Genomic DNA, 17,143 nt, shown 5'->3' with positions numbered 1-17,143 from the left:
GATTATGTGGACCAATGGGGATGCTGGTAAACAAGAACTTCCTAGCAAGCAGAAGATCGGGTTTGTTCGTCGATATCTGACACTCACCTCTACGTGCAACAGTGCATTCCAATTTGGAAAACGCGCATGACGTGTAATTTGTTTAGTAGTGTGGGACACACGATGTAGCCAATGCCAAAGCCATGGACCGAAATCTTCGACGGCACCTCTTTATGTGACTGGGATTCGGTAGTAACTGGGCTGTACATGAACCGAGTTAGCTCGGTTAGCTTGCTCGACTTGGTTCAAAATTGAGTTCGAGCTGAGCTGAGCTGATTTTTTTAGCTCAAAAAAATTTCGAACTGCGTCCGAGTTTGCCCGAACTCAACTTGGATCGTACTCGAATCAAACTAGTTTAGTGACTCGGTTACTTTGATATTAATGTTGCTCACTAGGTGTTCCATGAAATGACTCAATAAGGTGTGGTTGGTGGCAAGGAAGTTATGTGTATAAAATAAATACCATTTACAAAAAAAAAAAATTATGTTGCTTACAGGGTGTTTGATGAAATACTTATAAAACCACTACTGCTGTTTTATATACAGTGAGATTTTGAAGTTGTAGTACATGTGTTTGTGAAAAATGTTGCACTGGCAAACTCAACTTGAATTTGGCTTGAAGTTGACTTGAACTAGTCAAAGCTGCTCACCAAACCAAGATGAGCTGGCCAGTCAGGCTCGAGGATCAAGCCGAGCTGAGTTTGAGTTGGGGTATCTTACTGGGCGACTCGGATGGACTCATGTAGACCTCTAGTAGTAACCCTTTCACTACTGTAGTTGGTGTTGATTGGTGCTCCATAAGCCTTACAATCGTGTATGTGTTTTATCCACACCATCCTTCCATCTTTTTAAATCATTTTAGAGCATGATCAAAACAATGAGACAGATCTAAGTCTCAAGTGGACTACACCACTGGAAATAGTGGTCATTAATTGGCTCCTATTAAAAACTTCTAGAGGCCCAACAAAAGTTTGAATCAAGCTAATGTTTATGTCTGCCGTTAGGTTGGATAGAGATTAATCCCTAAACCCTAAAGCCCTAAGAAGTTTTCAGTGACAGATATTTAATCATCAGTATTTCCTAGTGGGCAGTCTACCTAAGATTTAGATCTACTTCAATTTTGAGCTCATATCCGTAAAAATGGATGGATGGGGTGAATAAAACACATGCATCATGGTAGGCCCGAAGGAGCACTGACCAGATCAACAGGTACCAACCTCGGTACGGGTGGGCTGACTATCTATATATAGCTGAGTAAAACACCCAGGCTAGGCTATGTGGGGCCTACCATACTATGTTAATTCGCTCTGTCCATCAGGTGAGAACCATTATCTGAACCTTACATACAAAAGATCATCTAATGAAAAATTCTAATGGTCTACACCAACGGGATAATGTAAAACTGCTCCTGAAACCTCTTAAAGTTCGCACGTGTGGCGGACCTATGGCCCACAGGTGCCGCTGCGGCCTACCTTAGTTGTGGACGTCGCTGAATTTTTCCCGGGCTCTGGCCTTAGAATTGAGGATGAACACGATGGATGGAGCGGATTTCACTTGGGCCCAAAAGCTTCGCTCTTTACCGGGTTAAACAGGTGGACGCCGATTGGCGACTGACGCTGCCGGTAGTGAAGTGGCTACTGGTTGGTCCCCTGTGGCGTCACCATGATGTGTGCGTTTTATCCATGCCGTCTATCCATTTTTTCAGGTCATTTCAAGTCTTGATGAAAAAACAAAAAGAAAACTAAAAAAAAGAAGAAGTCAGATCTAAATCTCAAATGAACTATACCACAGGAAACACAGTAGTGATTGATGTCCCGTTAAAAACCTCTTAAGGCCCACCGTTATGTTTATTTGACATCCAACCTGTTGGTATGACATATTAGCTTGATCCAAAACTTTCGTGGGAAGTAAGAATTTTTTAACGGTGGGCGCTCAATCAACACTATTTTCCTGTTAAGGCCCACTTGTGATTTCAATCAACCTTATTTTTTGGATCATCCCACCGGATGATTCAGAAAAATGGATGGACGGTGTGGATGAAATGCTAACCAGTAGCAAGTGGCTACTGGCAGCGTCAGTAGCCAATCCGCGTCCAGAACAGGCATGGTAGAGGATTTCGGTCCGCGGGCCATCACGTAGATAAAAAGCACGGCATTCATGGGAGAGGATTAGGTGGGGAACAGATTGGCTACTCCCCCCGCCACCAGCCCCGTGGCTGATAGTCGGTACTCTGTGGGGCCCACCATGACGTATGTGTTTCATCCATTCCGTTCATTCATTTTTACAGATCACTTTAGAATTGATGAAAAAAAATTTATAAGAATATAAATCTCAGATGAACCACACCATACGGAAACAATAGATAATGGATATCCACCATTAAAATCCTCCTAAGGCCCACTGTACTGTTTATTTGACATCCAATGTGTTGATTAAGTATGCAGACCCAGATGAAGGGAAAAAACCAAAGATCAGATTGATCCAAAACTTTTATGCCCCCCAAAAAGTTTTTAATGGTCGAAATTTATTCAACACTGTTTCCTATAAGGTGGTCCACTTGAAATTGGGATATAACTCTTTTTTTTTTATATACCATAAAATGATCTAGATAAATATATGGACGGCATGGATGAAACAAATACATCATGGTGGGGCCCACAGAGCACCGACCACAGCCATTGCCTGTAGCCAATCCGTTTCCGATTAGGTGTTACTCGGACAACACCTTGGTGGGTGTTACCCTTATCGTGGGGCCCACTCTTGATGATTTTTTGTATATCCACGCCGTCCACCCGTTTATCCATGACATTTTAGGATTTTTTTCAAAAAATTAATCATATCCAAGTCTCAGGTGGACCAAACCACAGGAAAAAGTGTTGATTGGGTGCCTCACCATTAAAAATTCCAAAAGACCCATCGTATGGTTTTATTAATGTTTATTTTTCATCCAACCTGTTGATAATTTCAAAAAGACCTGGATGATGGGAAAAATAAAGAGAATATTTTGATTCAAAACTTTTTGGCCCACAAAAAGTTTTAATTTAAATTCATCACTTTTTCTAGTGCTACAGTGCATCTAAGATTTAGATCTTCTTAAGATTTGGGATCTCCTTCTAAAATGAGATGAAAAAACAAATGGACGGCGTGGATTTATAACAAATACGTCAAAGTGGGCTCCACACGGTTAGTGTAACACCCGGTAAGGTCTTACTCGGGTAACAGCCAATCCGCTACCCATTCAAGGCCGTTCGGAACGACGATCCACGCACTTTATACAGCCTCATAAGCGGCCCAGATGTCCTACATATACAGCCATTTCAACAATCAGGTATGCGATACATGCATCAAAAAGAAATGAACGGTCGTGGCCTACGGATCTGATTCTACACACTCATGCTGGGTTGGCACGTGTACCGCGAGTCGAAGGGACGTAGGAGCGAGCAAGCCTCTCAAGAAAACCGCCAACCGCCAGCCAAAACCCCGCTCTCTTATCCTCCACCAAAATCATTCGAAATTTCAGAGAGAGAGAGAGAGAGAGGGAGCAACAGAACGTGCGAGTTTGGCAGGACAGGGTTCGAACCCTTGCCTTCCCACGCTCCAACAGGTCGCTTTCGCTGGTGGGGCGAAGGTTAAGGCGTTTGGCTGTGGTGACGGATAAGGACGCAAGAAGATGAAGAAGGAAGAAAAAAGGAAAAATAAATAAATAAAATAAAAGAAAAGAAAAGAAAAGAAAAAGCGATCATTGGTTTGCATAAAAGACCAACGACAAGGCCAATGACAGGCAGCCCACATGGCCAGCTTGTATGGATTTCCTCCCTTCATTCCAAAAGGCGAAATAACACACCCTTCTCTCACGTATTTCATCATACGGGTTCCCTTCTACTCTTCTCTCTCATTCTATATATATGAAATCGGGTTTTTCCTCATTTCATGAATTGGTTTTTCGCAATTTTCTCATAATCTGTTGTGGAAGTTCGTAGAACTGTCAGAGTTCGCTCCGTATGCTTGTATATTTGATTGGGTTCTGATTTTTGGGCTGGATTTTAGATCAAAATGCAGGCCTATCCGATTCTCCTTTTTTCTCATTACGAAACGGGTTTTCTAACTTTTTTGTAGTTGTTTGGGGAAGCCAGTGAAACTGCTCAAATTAGTTTCGTTTGTTTATATATTGAATTGGGTTTTGATTCTTTTGTTGGATTTTCACTCCAAACGTGCATCAATTTAACTCCACTTTGGTACGAACTGGGTTCAGTTCTTGTTCTGTAATTTTTGGTGGAAGATCAGGAAACTGTTGAAATTCGAATTGTACTTCTTTATTTTGAATTTGGTTTTGATTCTTCCGCTCGAACTTTTGCTCTTAACACTGAGCATTCGAACTGCATTTCTTGTATCTGTCTTATTTCATGATTTGGGGTCTGTCTTTTCTTGTAACTGGCATTGAAATCCATAGAACTGTTGCATTTCACCTTGTATGTATTTGATTCTTCTGCTAGGCTTTCGGTCCAAGTGCAACCAAATCCAATTCCCTTTAGCCTTTCTTATAATTATTATGGAAAGTCCATGAAACAAATGAAATTCGACCGCTGTGTTTACATGTTGAAATGAGCATTGTTTCCTTCACCCCAGTGGTATGCCAGTCCAACTCCTTTTCTCATTAACTTTTCAATCCATGAAGCAGGTTCTGTTTTCTTCTCCGATAATCAGCTGTGAAAATTGATGAAACCATTGAAATTTGCTCATAATGTTTATGCATTGAATTGGGTTTTTGAGTCTTCTGCTGGATTTTTTTATTGTTAGGTTTCTTAAAATTCAGCTGTCATTACTTTGCTTCCCTTCCCCCATTATCGAGTCTGTTGGCTGTTTATGATGGGTTTCAATTCCAACAGAGTAGTTTTGAGCTCTAGAACTCTTCCTGCTTCTGGTGGGAGAAAACCAAGCTCTTCTAATGAGTCAGTTTGTGAAAGCAATGGCTCTAATCGCTTTCCTAGTGGCAAGCGGAAGAATCTAAGCAATGATGCCTCAATCAGAGCCCGAGATCATTATCGTGCAAGTTCATTTGGGGCAAAAAGCAAAGGAAAGATGTCAGCTGGTTCTTTGAGGGGAAAATTTGAGACCGAGAAACCATGGACTCTAAAATACGGAAAAGACAAGAAGTATTCAGCGCGTTTGAATCGGGTGGCAGATGTTGAGTTGGATTGTAAAAGCAACAGGTCTCCGAGTGCGAAAATTCCACTGCCTTCTAAAACACTTGTTCATAATGAAAAAACTGAAAAATTGGGCAGGAAAGAAAATGGTGTTTCAAACCCCTGTCATACCCATCATTCTCCTTGTCGTCCCGATTCAACAAAGCCGGTGAACAGTCATTCAAGTCCATCAAGCACATCTTTTTCAAGCAGAGAAAGCCCCACTTCCGTGATCTGGAAACGGGAAAGGGGTTCAACTGCTGGGAAGTGTAACAGCATGAAAGCTCCTGTGAACCTTGACAATGGGAGCATTCCCAAAGAAAATTCCGGAATGTCTCATGATTCTAAGAATGGTAGACATCTGCCGAGCAACGCTCGCAATTGTCAACATAGTGGGAGTGCACTTTCATTTGGTAATATATATAGAGGTTTCAAAAATGCTATTGTTGAGGCAGATCCTTCACATGCAAAAGAAACCCATCAAAACAAAACAGTACCTAGATTTAAATCGGAGATAGATGGTAAAGGTAAAGATTCGGAAACTGTTCGGTCAAATAGCAATGTGTTGGGCTTTGGAAGATGTAATTATGGTCACGGAAGCATCATCAAGGGTGCGATGAATGTGGAAAGTTGCCCTGGAACCAATTACTTGACTATTGGCAGTAACAAGGGGGAAGACCAGCTGACTTTCCCAGCTCCAAGCGTGACTCCTAACTCTAAAAATGCGGAGGAGCTAAGGAATGCTGGCAATGATGAATACAGGAAAGGCCGCTTCACTGAGGCCATTTCTCTTTATGATCGAGCAATTGCCCTGTGCCCACGAGATGCTTTGTGCCATAACAATAAGGCTGCTGCATTGGCTGGCCTCAGGCGGTATTCAGAGGCAGTGGGAGAGTGCCTAGATGCTATTGAGTGCGATCCTTCTTATTCACGTGCTCACTATAGACTTGGAAGTCTGTATACCAGGTATGATTCATGGAATACTTTTATGGCTTAAAATTTAAGGTGCCTCATTATTTTCATGCTTGCTTGATTTTATAGGATCGAATTCAGTTAACGCCTCGTTTGGGAGCATGTATTTGATATGCATTGGCAATTACCATGGAATCCATGTGAACTGGAATCACTAGTTGTGTTTAGCAACTTGTAATCAGAATCTATTGGAATCCATGTGAATGTGTTTAGCAGCCAGCATTTGGAATGTATTGGTGGAGAGAATGAGAGAGAAGACTTTGACTTGCGAATCGGTGGTAATCAGAATCCATGTTAAATGGAATCACAAGGGTTTGTTGTGAATTTTTTTTTTTTTTTTTTAAAAAGAAGGAAAAAAAAAAAATAGAGGCTTTTGGTGTATTTTAATTGGAATTTACATCAAATACACTCTCCCAATGCACCAATTACACACTTCCAAACAACTTCTAATTGTGGATGGAGGTTACGAAATAGAATCTTTTCGAAATACTATTTTTAAGCCAAATTTACTTGATTACAGTATAACTTTGTTAGAGGTTATGATACGAATAATATGTTTACCATATAGGCTACACTATCATGATAGTTTCTTATCTACCGTATACGTGGCATACATCTATCAAAATGTGGACCACCTAAATCATGGGCACTGTTCTGGATGGAGCACAACCCAAAATCAACCATGTTGACCAATTTGGAACACTTACCAATTTATTTGTAACTTTCCATTTGATTGCCACCAACTAGAAAGTTATGATCGTTTTGGCAATGGGATTTTCATGCTAGCCTACATCCACAATAGGATCCATGATTTGGAGGCTCTGGATTGATGAATATGTGTGCCGTTTGTATGTTAGATGAGTCACCAGTGTCATCACCATTTACAATACAGTGGTGACCCTGGTGAAGGCATATATAAGTCAGGCATCCCTATCATATAATATGCAGTATATAAAAAAAGTGTGGACCTTAGTTGAAGGATCCTTCTAACTAGATGTTTTATCGCACTTTAATCAGACTTTGGACTTGAGCTTCTGCTCCCACTTCTTAGCCGTTTATACTTGATATCATTTTGGAACATATGGTTCCCTGTTCTTGCATTCAAGCCTTGCTTCATGCATTGAGTGACTATAGTATTTGTCGATGTGCATAAATCATTCTTTTTAAACAGAAGGACACACACAAATGCATTGCAATTAATAGCTCACTCATTTTTTTTCCCTGGACTTCTTTAATCCATTTGTTGATTTCATCCTGTTTCTTTTTAATAAATTTAACTATCAGATATTGAAATATAGGTGTATTCCCATTTGTAGAGATGTTACTATGAGGGAGTGGTAACAAATGTGGGGACCACTAATGGAGAGTCAAGTGAGTTCCTAATTTCTGTAAGCTTGCATCAGGGGTCCCTACCTTTTTGCACTGGTTTTGGACAAGCTAACTGTGTCATCATTCTTCTGTGTTCACAAAAACTCTAGTCACTCTTGAGTTGCCAGTGTTTTGCTGTGGTAGAATGACTCTGTTGATTCTTGCTTGCTAGATCAGAAGCTTTTCTGCTTCTTGTCTACAACTGAAAAGGCACCCTGTCCCTGCATGTCCAAGATTCTTGACCTGCTTTTATACTTACTTCTGCCCCTTCGTAGTAGAATTGGTGGCCAGTTGGATAGTATTATATATTGATGTAAATGTGAGAACAATTTTAAGATATGAGGAATTATACCACAACTGTCATCATCATCATCATCATCAAATCCTTAACACATATTCCTAATTAATTGGGGTCAGCTACATGAATCATGGTTCACCATTCCATTCTATAAAGGGCTGTAACTTCATTTTGACATAGGTCATCAAGTCTTTTCTTATACCTCCACCCATGTCCTTCCCTTGCCCTTTTAGAGCCTTTAAGTTGTACCAACTCACTCCTTGTAACCAACATAGTTCGTGGTCTCCGTAGCACATGAACAAACCACCTAGGCCTACTTTCCCTCGTTTTATTACCTATTGGTGCTATTTCTAAGTTCCCTCAAATGCATTGATTTCTAATTCTATTCTTCCTCATCTTGGCACTCATCCATCTCAACATCCTCATTTCAGCTGCGCTCATCCTATAAAGATGGGGCCTCTGAATTGGCATTCCTCTGCTAGTGCTGTCAGTGGGTACCATGATCTGTGGGTCCGTCTTAGATTCCTACATCACTTAAAAATTGGATCAGGTCGGGAATCAGTTGGATACCCCCTTAATATTAAATACAGTAACTGGTATCGTCATTAGCATCTCTCTCTCTCTCTCTCTCTCTCTCTCTCTCTCTCTCTCTCTCTCTCTCTCTCTCTCTATTTATGTTCTTTGAATCTGATAGGACCAGTACCCAACCCCCTTAGGCATGTCTAGATAGGGCCACAGGGGCGCACCAGTACTGTACCAAAACCAACCCATTGACAGCCCTATTCCCTCCACATGCTATACATCCATTCATGTGAAAAATCATTTCAACAATCAACAGTATCATGATAACTTGGAAAATGACAGGTTTGGTCGGGTGGAAGATGCAAAATGGCACTTCAAATTATCTGGACAGCAGCCTGACTCAGAAGTTATGCATATGATTCTGCATATTGAAAGTCATTTGCTAAATATGTCAAGGGCTCGCAATGCTGAAGACTGGAATCGCGTTTTGGCAGAAAGCACTTGGGCCATTGATGCTGGAGCTAATGCATCTGATCAGGTAATCAAAGTCCCTGTCTGTGTATATTTTGAAAGACGGAAAGGGGGCATTTAATCATTCAGTGTGCTTGTAACAGGTGTTGGCTTATAAAGCTGAAGCTTTACTGAAGCTACACAAGGCAAAAGAAGCTCTTGACCTTTTGACGGTAGCAAAGAGGTCAGAGATTGATAAATCGAGAAAGACCCACAAAGGAGATTCATGCTTGTTGATCATAGAAACACAGGTGTACATGTATTTAGGAAGGTAAATACATGGTTCTCTACTACTGCTGATATCACACTCAAACACACTATTCAAATGAAATATCTGGACTGCTCATCCGGCTCGGCACGTCATGGATGGGCCATAGCCCAAAAGTCATACGGGTTGGGTGACCCTAACTGCTAGAGCGGAGGACTTTTGTGCATTGAATGTGAACCATTGATGGAATGGCTCTTTCTTTGCCATCTTTATTTTCTACCAAAACTACTCCAGTCAAACGGCTATCATTGTCCAGCTGGTTTGATTTTTGGGTTATGGCCCATCAACGATGAGCCCACCAGATGATTGGTCTCCATGATGTGCACTTGCCATAGGACCTCATGGAGTGTGGGTGATTTTTTGGTTTGATATTTGCATCTTTCTACTATGTTGATTCCACCACTTTGTCTCATGTTATTACTCAAATTTCAGGTTTGATGATGGAGTTATGGCTGCAGAACGTGCGGCAAACTTGGACTGCAGACCTGAGTTGCTGATGTGGCTAAAAAAAGCTCGGGCAGTTGCTGATGCTCGAAAAACAGGAAATGAACTTTTTAAGGCTGGGAAGTATTTGGAAGCATGCGAAGCATATGGGCAAGGGCTGGAGCATGCTCCTACAAACAGCATCTTGCTTTCTAATCGAGCAGCATGTAGATCTAAGCTTGGACAGTGGGAAATGGCTGTAGAAGATTGTAATGCAGCTTTACGAAACCGACCGAATTACACAAAAGCTCTTCTACGGCGTGCTCATTCAAATGCCAAGGTATGGGCCTTTTCTTTTTTCTTGAATTGAGGGTGGGAAAACTGACAAATCTACCTTGAGCCTTTTATGTGTAAGACAAGACTCACCTAATCCAGCATTTGTTGCCCTGTGGGACCAAAATGCATTGGTAGCAGATTGTGAAATCATCCATCTCTTGGGCACTATTCTGTATTGGCCACGATCCAAAACTCATGATGAACTGACAATGTACCATCAACATGCATAGCTGAGTTTTAACCAATGAAAAACTTTTTAGCAGTTCAAATTCGAGTCAAGGAATCAATGGTTGGGAACTAGGATCATCCTTCCATCATCATTGTTAGACTATGGCCTATCCAAAGTAACACCCAAAGATGGATGATTTCGATCATTTGAATATCTTTTGCATGTAGGCCTTGTTTAGTGCTGCTTGCTGGCGAGTGAATTGCTACTGATATAAAACAAACTAAAAACCCCGCATGCTTTACAGAATGGCCAAAATATCTATTTAATTTCACAAAAAGAAAAATCCACTAGTTTGGTAAGAAGATGTCAGCCAATATATGAAGGCTATGGTGATGACTTCCAATGTAATGGCCTATAGTTGCGCAATGCGTGAGGCAAAATGGCAACAGATTCAGGTGTGGTAGCTGGGAACTGTCTGTTTCAATATGTTAGCAAGTATAAAATAACTAGGAAGGGGGAGCTTTTGGAGAGTGTACCTGATTCACAATTTGAAACGGAAGCAATACTTGTTTAGAAGAATCATGTGACTAATTATATTTATGGGCCTTCCAGAATGAAGTTGCAACTAAAGGACATGAGCAAAGAGGTCCTGGATCTTTAAAAGAAAAGAAAAAAAAGGACATGGGGAAAAGAGGTCCTGGATCCTTAGCTGCATGATACTTCTAACCAAGTGCTACTCTTGCTTCGAATCTACTTCTGATTCACGTTTCTGCTCCCCCCTCCTAGTTGTTTACACTTGCTGATATTTTGAGATAAGATGCTTCCTGCTCCTGCACCCGAATTTGTTGTGGCTTGGCTTCATGCTTCGTGCAACTATACCTGGATCTTGAAGTCTTATAGGAGCCGAGCTAGTTTTTTGTGTTGAAGAAAATGACTTATTTTTTAGTGCCAAATGATTTCAAAAAGTGTGAAATCAGCACCATTGTATAGCCTACTGACCATCGAGTTAACATTCCAATCAGCATAGGATCAGGGGATTTGGATCAGACTGGAGGGAAGTTTGACAAAATTTCCGAGAATACAAGATTGTGGCAGTGTATGGGCCTTCAGGTCATTATTTGGACTATGTCTATCCTAGCTAGGCCTCTTTTAGTTACCCGTAGTTAAAACATGCTATGATGACTTTGGGTTAGTTGGAATTTAAATAAGTCAATTGTTTAAATTGGGTTACAGTAATGCTAGTTAATTAGTAAAAGTTTCTTAAAGTTTGATTTCTTAGGGCCTGTTTGGTTGCGAGGATAACTGCTTTTAGTTAAAATCTTGACCAATTATCTAAAAATTAACAATGTTTGCTAAAGATAAAGTGGAAAAGCTTTTAACTAGGTTGAACTTCTAAATCCCAAAGGCTCTTTCTTGGTTTAAATATTAAACCGAAAAAAGTGGTTTCTATATTTAACCAGCTATATCAGTAACCGTTGTTCCTCCTTTCTATCAATCCTAGCATCACCACCATCCATCAACCACTGGAGATCATGCGTCAACATCTGGCCGTGATTGTATTCTAGCAACATGGACCATTCAACCTGTCCCCCCCCCCCCCCCCCCCCCCCAACCACATATTTCACTAATACTGAGGATGATTTGATTGAAGTGTCTTTAAGATTGATGGGCAATCGAAGGTGGGATCATGGATGTTCTAGACTGATGGTTGGAACTTCTATGTTACAAATCAATATGGACCGTCCATTATGCTAGCAATTCATTGAATGGTTAGGATTTTTCAGCTCAAGATAACTTTTAAAAAGGATGAGTAATCAAAGGTAGGCCCCACATGATTAATGGTCCACGTTAGTGGTTGGACCTTATCTATTATAATTTACAAGGACTATCTATTTTCCTAGCCAATGATTGGATGGCTAGGATGATCCAATCAAAGTAATGTTTTGGGTGGGGATCACCAATCAGCGAGGGACCCCACATGATGGACAGTCCAAATTAATGATTGGACCTTCTCTATTGTAATCAACATAGAATGTCTTTCCTAGCCATTGATGGATGGTTCAAATTGCAGATCAAATTTTCTTTTAAGAGGAATGCGCAATTGGAGGTAGGCCCACATGATGAACAACTCGGATCACTAATTGAATGTTCTGCATTATAATTAAAATGGACCATCAGTTTGCTAGCCGCTGATTGGATGGTTAAGATCATTATATTGAGGTGTCTTTTAAGAGGGATGGACAATCAAAGGTGGACCCCAAATGATGGACATTCCTGATCAGTGGCTGGACCTTATCTGATATACTCTATGGGTAGGGACCATCCAATTTACTGGCCATGATTGAATGGTTTAGATCATAAGAGTATCTTTTAAGGGGGATGGACAATTGAAGGTGGACCCCACATGATGGATAATCTAGACAATTGATCAACCTTCTTTAATGTGATTAGAGGAGATTGTCCATTTTCTGATGGATGGTTAGAATCATCTGATTTAAGTGATTATTTAGGTGGAACCAGCAGTCAAAGGTGTGCCCTCTAAGATACGGTCCACACCATTGGTTGACCTTCTCTGTTATAATCAATATTGGCCGTCCACTTTCCCAATATTGATTAGATGGTTAAGATCATCATATAAAATTGTATTTTGTAGGGATGGGCAGTCAATGTCAGGCCCGCTTTAGATGCATCATAAACCAACAACATAGGTGGAATTACATCTTAAATGGCAGATATATAAACATCTGTTGGATGGTCTTTTGAAATTTAATTCCAATTCCAGAATAACACATTGTTTAGGTTAACGGACTGTGTTTACCAAACTGAGATTAAATATTGCAAAGAATAAAACCTAACGGTATTTTCCAGTCTTCTTTAACCAGTTCCAAAATTGTTCCTGTATCCAAACAGCCCCTTATTTTCCAAGAAAGTAGTAAAAGATCTTTTAGAGATGGTTAGCGATTGTTATGAGTCCTTTGATTAAGAAACAAATCAAGTCCAGTTTGTTAAGTAGTTAGGGTCCAACGTTTAATCAAAGTATTAGACTTTGTTGGGATTTTGGGGGAAAAAAGCCTTTTTGGGCAATGTTTAAATCAGTTTTTGTAGCAATTATTGCTGGATTCCAGACAGAACCTTCCATAACTTTTGCAATCTAGAAAATCTGGATGCTCTTCTTCTAAAAACTTTAGACGGACCATGCAAGGATGTTAGAGTTACAGCTTTTCACATCACAAATGGTATTTTTGTTCAGCCCCACAACTCTTACCTAGTATAATTTTATTTTATTTTATTATTATTATTTTTTATAATACATGATATATTTCCTGAATCAGCTTGAACGCTGGGAGGAATCTTTGAGAGACTACAAAGTATTGAGCCAGGAGATGCCGGGAGATATCAGTATTGCCCATTCTCTTCTTCAAGTGCAGACAGAGCTCAAAAGGTTCCGAGGCGAGCCTAGCAACTTACCACTTGGAGGGCAAGTGACTGAGATTAACAGTTACTCTCAGTTATTAAAAGTCGTCAAGTTGGCAGGTAAGAGACACCTAAGTGTACTTCTCAGTCATTATTTATTGAGGAAGAAACTGCATGGCCCTAAATTTGAAATAGAACTGCTACTTGCAAGCGCCCATCCACAAACCCTAAAGATAATCAAGGCCATTCACATGTTGATCTTGTGGTCAATGTGCTTTAGCTCAGGAATCAGGCTGGTCCACTTGTCAGGTGGGTCACACATTCATGAAAAGATAACTGAAGTTCCACATTCAATTTATGTGCGCAGCACACCTGATAAGTGGACTGGACCGGTTTTTGGTAAATGGGCACATTCACTGCGGGACCCACCTGATGACAACCTGGATGTCACACTGTTTGGCATTTCAAGATGGTAGCATTTTCCTCGAAGATATGAAGGGCACACACTTCAAATCCATATCAAGTACTCAGACTGGATGAAAATCGGTCCATCCCATCAATTGACGGGGACTGCCGGCAAATTGAAATGCGATTAGAGCCTCTACATACAATCCATTTGGTGACAGCATTTTTATGCATATTTGAGCATGTGTTGATGTGGGCTTCCACATTTCAATGCTTCAAACTGAGCCAACCCTGTTCTGCATTTTCCTGCTCTCTTTGGCTACATAGGTCTCGCACTTCTACAGTTCTTTATGAAATCAGATGATGGATGCAAGCAACTTTCGCCATTGGTCAATGAACTCTCCCAGAGATACCCTTCGTGGAGCTTCCTTAAGGTGCATTTCCAAGCCATTTCTTGTGCCTTGTGATGTACATTTCCATGTAGGCATCTGCTTTGGACGTTTGCTGATACCATGCGTCTGTAGGGAGCTGCACCTACGAATGCCTCCACATGCGCCAATATGGCCCTCATGTGCAAGATCCAAGTTGCTCATTGGGTGGGCCGCAAGCCCCAACATGTAGATTCACTGGCCCAGGAATCAGGGAGTTCTGTAGGGACCAGCCTGTTTATTTGACCCAGGGCATGTAGGCAAGAGGCCGCTTGATCGACACTGTTGCCGTGTTGGTGCATGTTGAGGCTTGTGCATGGGTGCATGGGATTAGCGAACATCTCGGTTTTGCAGTTTGATGGATTTCACAGACCACTTTTTATTGAAATAGCATAAATACGTCGGTCCCTGCTATTTGGATCTGGATGTTCTGCATTGACACATGCTATCAAATGTTCAACTGAGACCGAACACAAACTCCCACCTGTGGCTTGATGTTCTCTCTTGCAGGTCGACATTGAAGAAAATCCCGACTGGGCGGAATTTGAGAGCATCAAGTTCGTGCCTATTTTCATTATATACAAAAATGGCCTTAAGTTGAGAGAGATTTGCAGACCCGATCGGCAAATTCTTGAGCATGCTTTGAAGTTTCACAGCAGCTAAAGGTTTTGTATTGGATGGTCTCAAACAAGAAAAATAATGATACAGATTCTCTAGTGGCTATTGAAGTATCACGCACTACTGCCTTTGGGTTTGTAAATAGAGGTGTTATACAATGCTCAATTGCAGGAAAATCTACAGTTTGCACTGGTTTCATAGTTTGTATAAGCAGGCCCATGGTTCTGTTAACCAAACTGTTGAGTATGATGTGGGCCAACCTTGATGCTCCCTGCACCGACAATGTCCTGGATTGGAAGATCCTAGCTATCGAATCTTTTGGCCTTTTTTTTTTTTTCAGTTTAATGTGGACCGTTGCCTTGTTCTCTTTATTGGCCAATCCATCAAAGGTTAGGCTTTTCCCATCCAGGGAATTTATCCCATGCAGGGCCCATCGGACCAGTGAATCACATAAACACCTGTACGTAAAACCCAACCGAGCAGTAGATATTCTTAGGTCCAGCATTGTGTAATACCTCCTGTATATACACAGAGAGTACTACTAAAGAAATTTGTCTGAAATAAGGTTTGATTCTTCCTGGCAACCCTTATTAAGTTCTGATATGTTGCAATAAAGGGGCCTTTTCTTTTCTATTATATCTGTTGCAATTCCATCATCATGTACTGTATGTGTACCGCTAAGAGATTCTATAGGTAAATGAAGAGGTAAGCAATTTTATTTGTTACATACTTGCATTTCTACAGCATTTCAATCACTACATACTGTGTTTGTTCAATCATCAATGCTTGAGGATGGACCTACACTTCAAAACAGTACTGTACAGGATACAGTATGTATATGGTAATGATATTCGTTTTGAACTATTTGGGATTGCAGTTAGGATTTGGTATTGGGTTTTTTTTTTTGGATGTTGATGTGGTCTGGTATGGCTATTGCACTGTAGTGATGTGGTTGCTATATCTGATGAGGTATTGTCAAATGCTCCCACTGAAAGCAGGTCTTCAGGTTGTACCTGCAGGGGGGGCTCATGGTTAAGTGACCCAGATGGTATTGTGGGTCCTGTTGTGGCCAATGAACCGAAAGTCCGTTGGTTTTTTGGAAGAATTGTAGCCCTTCAATGGGTGGTAAAGAAATTGTTATGAGGAAATACAGCAAATATTCACATTCAACCAACAAGGAGGTCAGATATCATACAATATATAGTCAGTATCAATGATTTAGTGGGATTTTGGTGCTGGCCATCCATGGTGAGGCCCATTCTATCAACAGATATGGTCATTTAACCTTGGGCTTCACTTGTACAAACTGCAAACCTGAAAACAGACTATACAAGTTGGGTGTAAATTGCCCAGCTGCGAGCTAGATGCTCAGACCTGGTCTAGCCCTGGCTATGTTAGCATGTAGGTCCCAACAGTCTCATACTCTACACCATAGTTCGAAAACTTGGTGAGTCGACCCGTACCTCAACCTAGTCAAATTGACTCAATGAGATTTTAGCATGATTCATGAACTGTAACTTGGTTCTGACATGGCAATACTCATCAACTCGGCTCACCTGAGTTGACTCAATGTGACTTGGCATGACTCAAGCCAAATTATGTGACCCCAATTTAGATGGATTGAGGTGTAGATGATGATAGTGGTGGTAGTTTCAAATGTATTCCATTAGTTGAATTACACCTAATTAATAAGTATTGAGTCGATTCTAATGAAGACTTGATCGAGTCTTTTGAGTCAACCCAACCTGGTTGGATATCGAGTTCGAGTTTTAAACTACGCCCTCGGACAGTACTCATTCCAACGGTGTTAAATTAGTCAGGCCAGGCTGGGATGTCATGATGGGCCCGTATAAATATCCAAACACAGGACTAACCTGGGTTTGCAACTTAGGCAGGTTTGGTTGGGTTGAGGGTCAACATGAGCCCAACCCCATATCAAGTTACATTAACCCATGGCTCAACTAGACATACCATAACCTTGACCCTAACCTATCACAACAGGCTAAGTTGGGTTGGGCCAAAGATTTAATAATTTAAAATATAATAGTATCTTATTATATCGTATTATATTAAATATAGTACGTTTATACTTTATAAGTGGTATAGGGTTGCATTGCCTGAGGCCTGAACCTGACCTGAGTTTGGGTTCAGCCCAACCTTACCTCAACCCAATGCTTCCCAATCCCAGCCT

At 40.9% G+C, this 17,143-nt stretch overlaps 1 protein-coding gene across 2 annotated transcripts; it reads left to right on the top strand.

Annotated features, from left to right (window-relative positions):
- Nucleotides 1–3,557: 3,557 nt before the first annotated feature.
- Nucleotides 3,558–15,583, top strand: LOC131243865 (TPR repeat-containing thioredoxin TTL1-like). 2 transcript variants are annotated; one of them, XM_058243486.1, is made up of 7 exons: nucleotides 3,558–6,187; nucleotides 8,724–8,919; nucleotides 8,996–9,162; nucleotides 9,592–9,922; nucleotides 13,420–13,621; nucleotides 14,234–14,340; nucleotides 14,845–15,583. In XM_058243486.1, exons 1-7 carry the CDS (start codon nucleotides 4,902–4,904, stop codon nucleotides 14,995–14,997), a joined length of 2,442 nt encoding a protein of 813 aa, XP_058099469.1. In that variant the 5' UTR covers nucleotides 3,558–4,901; the 3' UTR covers nucleotides 14,998–15,583. The 2 variants fall into 2 exon arrangements, with proteins under 2 accessions (XP_058099469.1, XP_058099470.1); XM_058243487.1 differs by lacking the exon at nucleotides 14,234–14,340 and having other exon boundaries at nucleotides 14,845–15,057.
- The last annotated feature ends 1,560 nt before the right edge of the window (nucleotides 15,584–17,143 follow it).

The sequence above is a fragment of the Magnolia sinica genome, chromosome 4 (genome assembly GCF_029962835.1).
Source record: "Magnolia sinica isolate HGM2019 chromosome 4, MsV1, whole genome shotgun sequence".
Classification (NCBI taxonomy): domain Eukaryota; kingdom Viridiplantae; phylum Streptophyta; class Magnoliopsida; order Magnoliales; family Magnoliaceae; genus Magnolia; species Magnolia sinica.
Note: the sequence above shows the minus strand (reverse complement) of the source record. Positions and strands in the feature narration are given on the sequence as shown.

Excerpts from the sequence above, each read along its gene's own strand:
- LOC131243865 (XM_058243486.1), top strand. The coding sequence starts at position 4,902 with ATGATGGGTTTCAATTCCAACAGAGTAGTTTTGAGCTCTAGAACTCTT. Across the intron at positions 13,622-14,233 it reads AAAAGTCGTCAAGTTGGCAG|GTCTCGCACTTCTACAGTTC; the intron begins GTAAGAGACACC and ends TTGGCTACATAG. Across the intron at positions 14,341-14,844 it reads CTTCGTGGAGCTTCCTTAAG|GTCGACATTGAAGAAAATCC; the intron begins GTGCATTTCCAA and ends TCTCTCTTGCAG.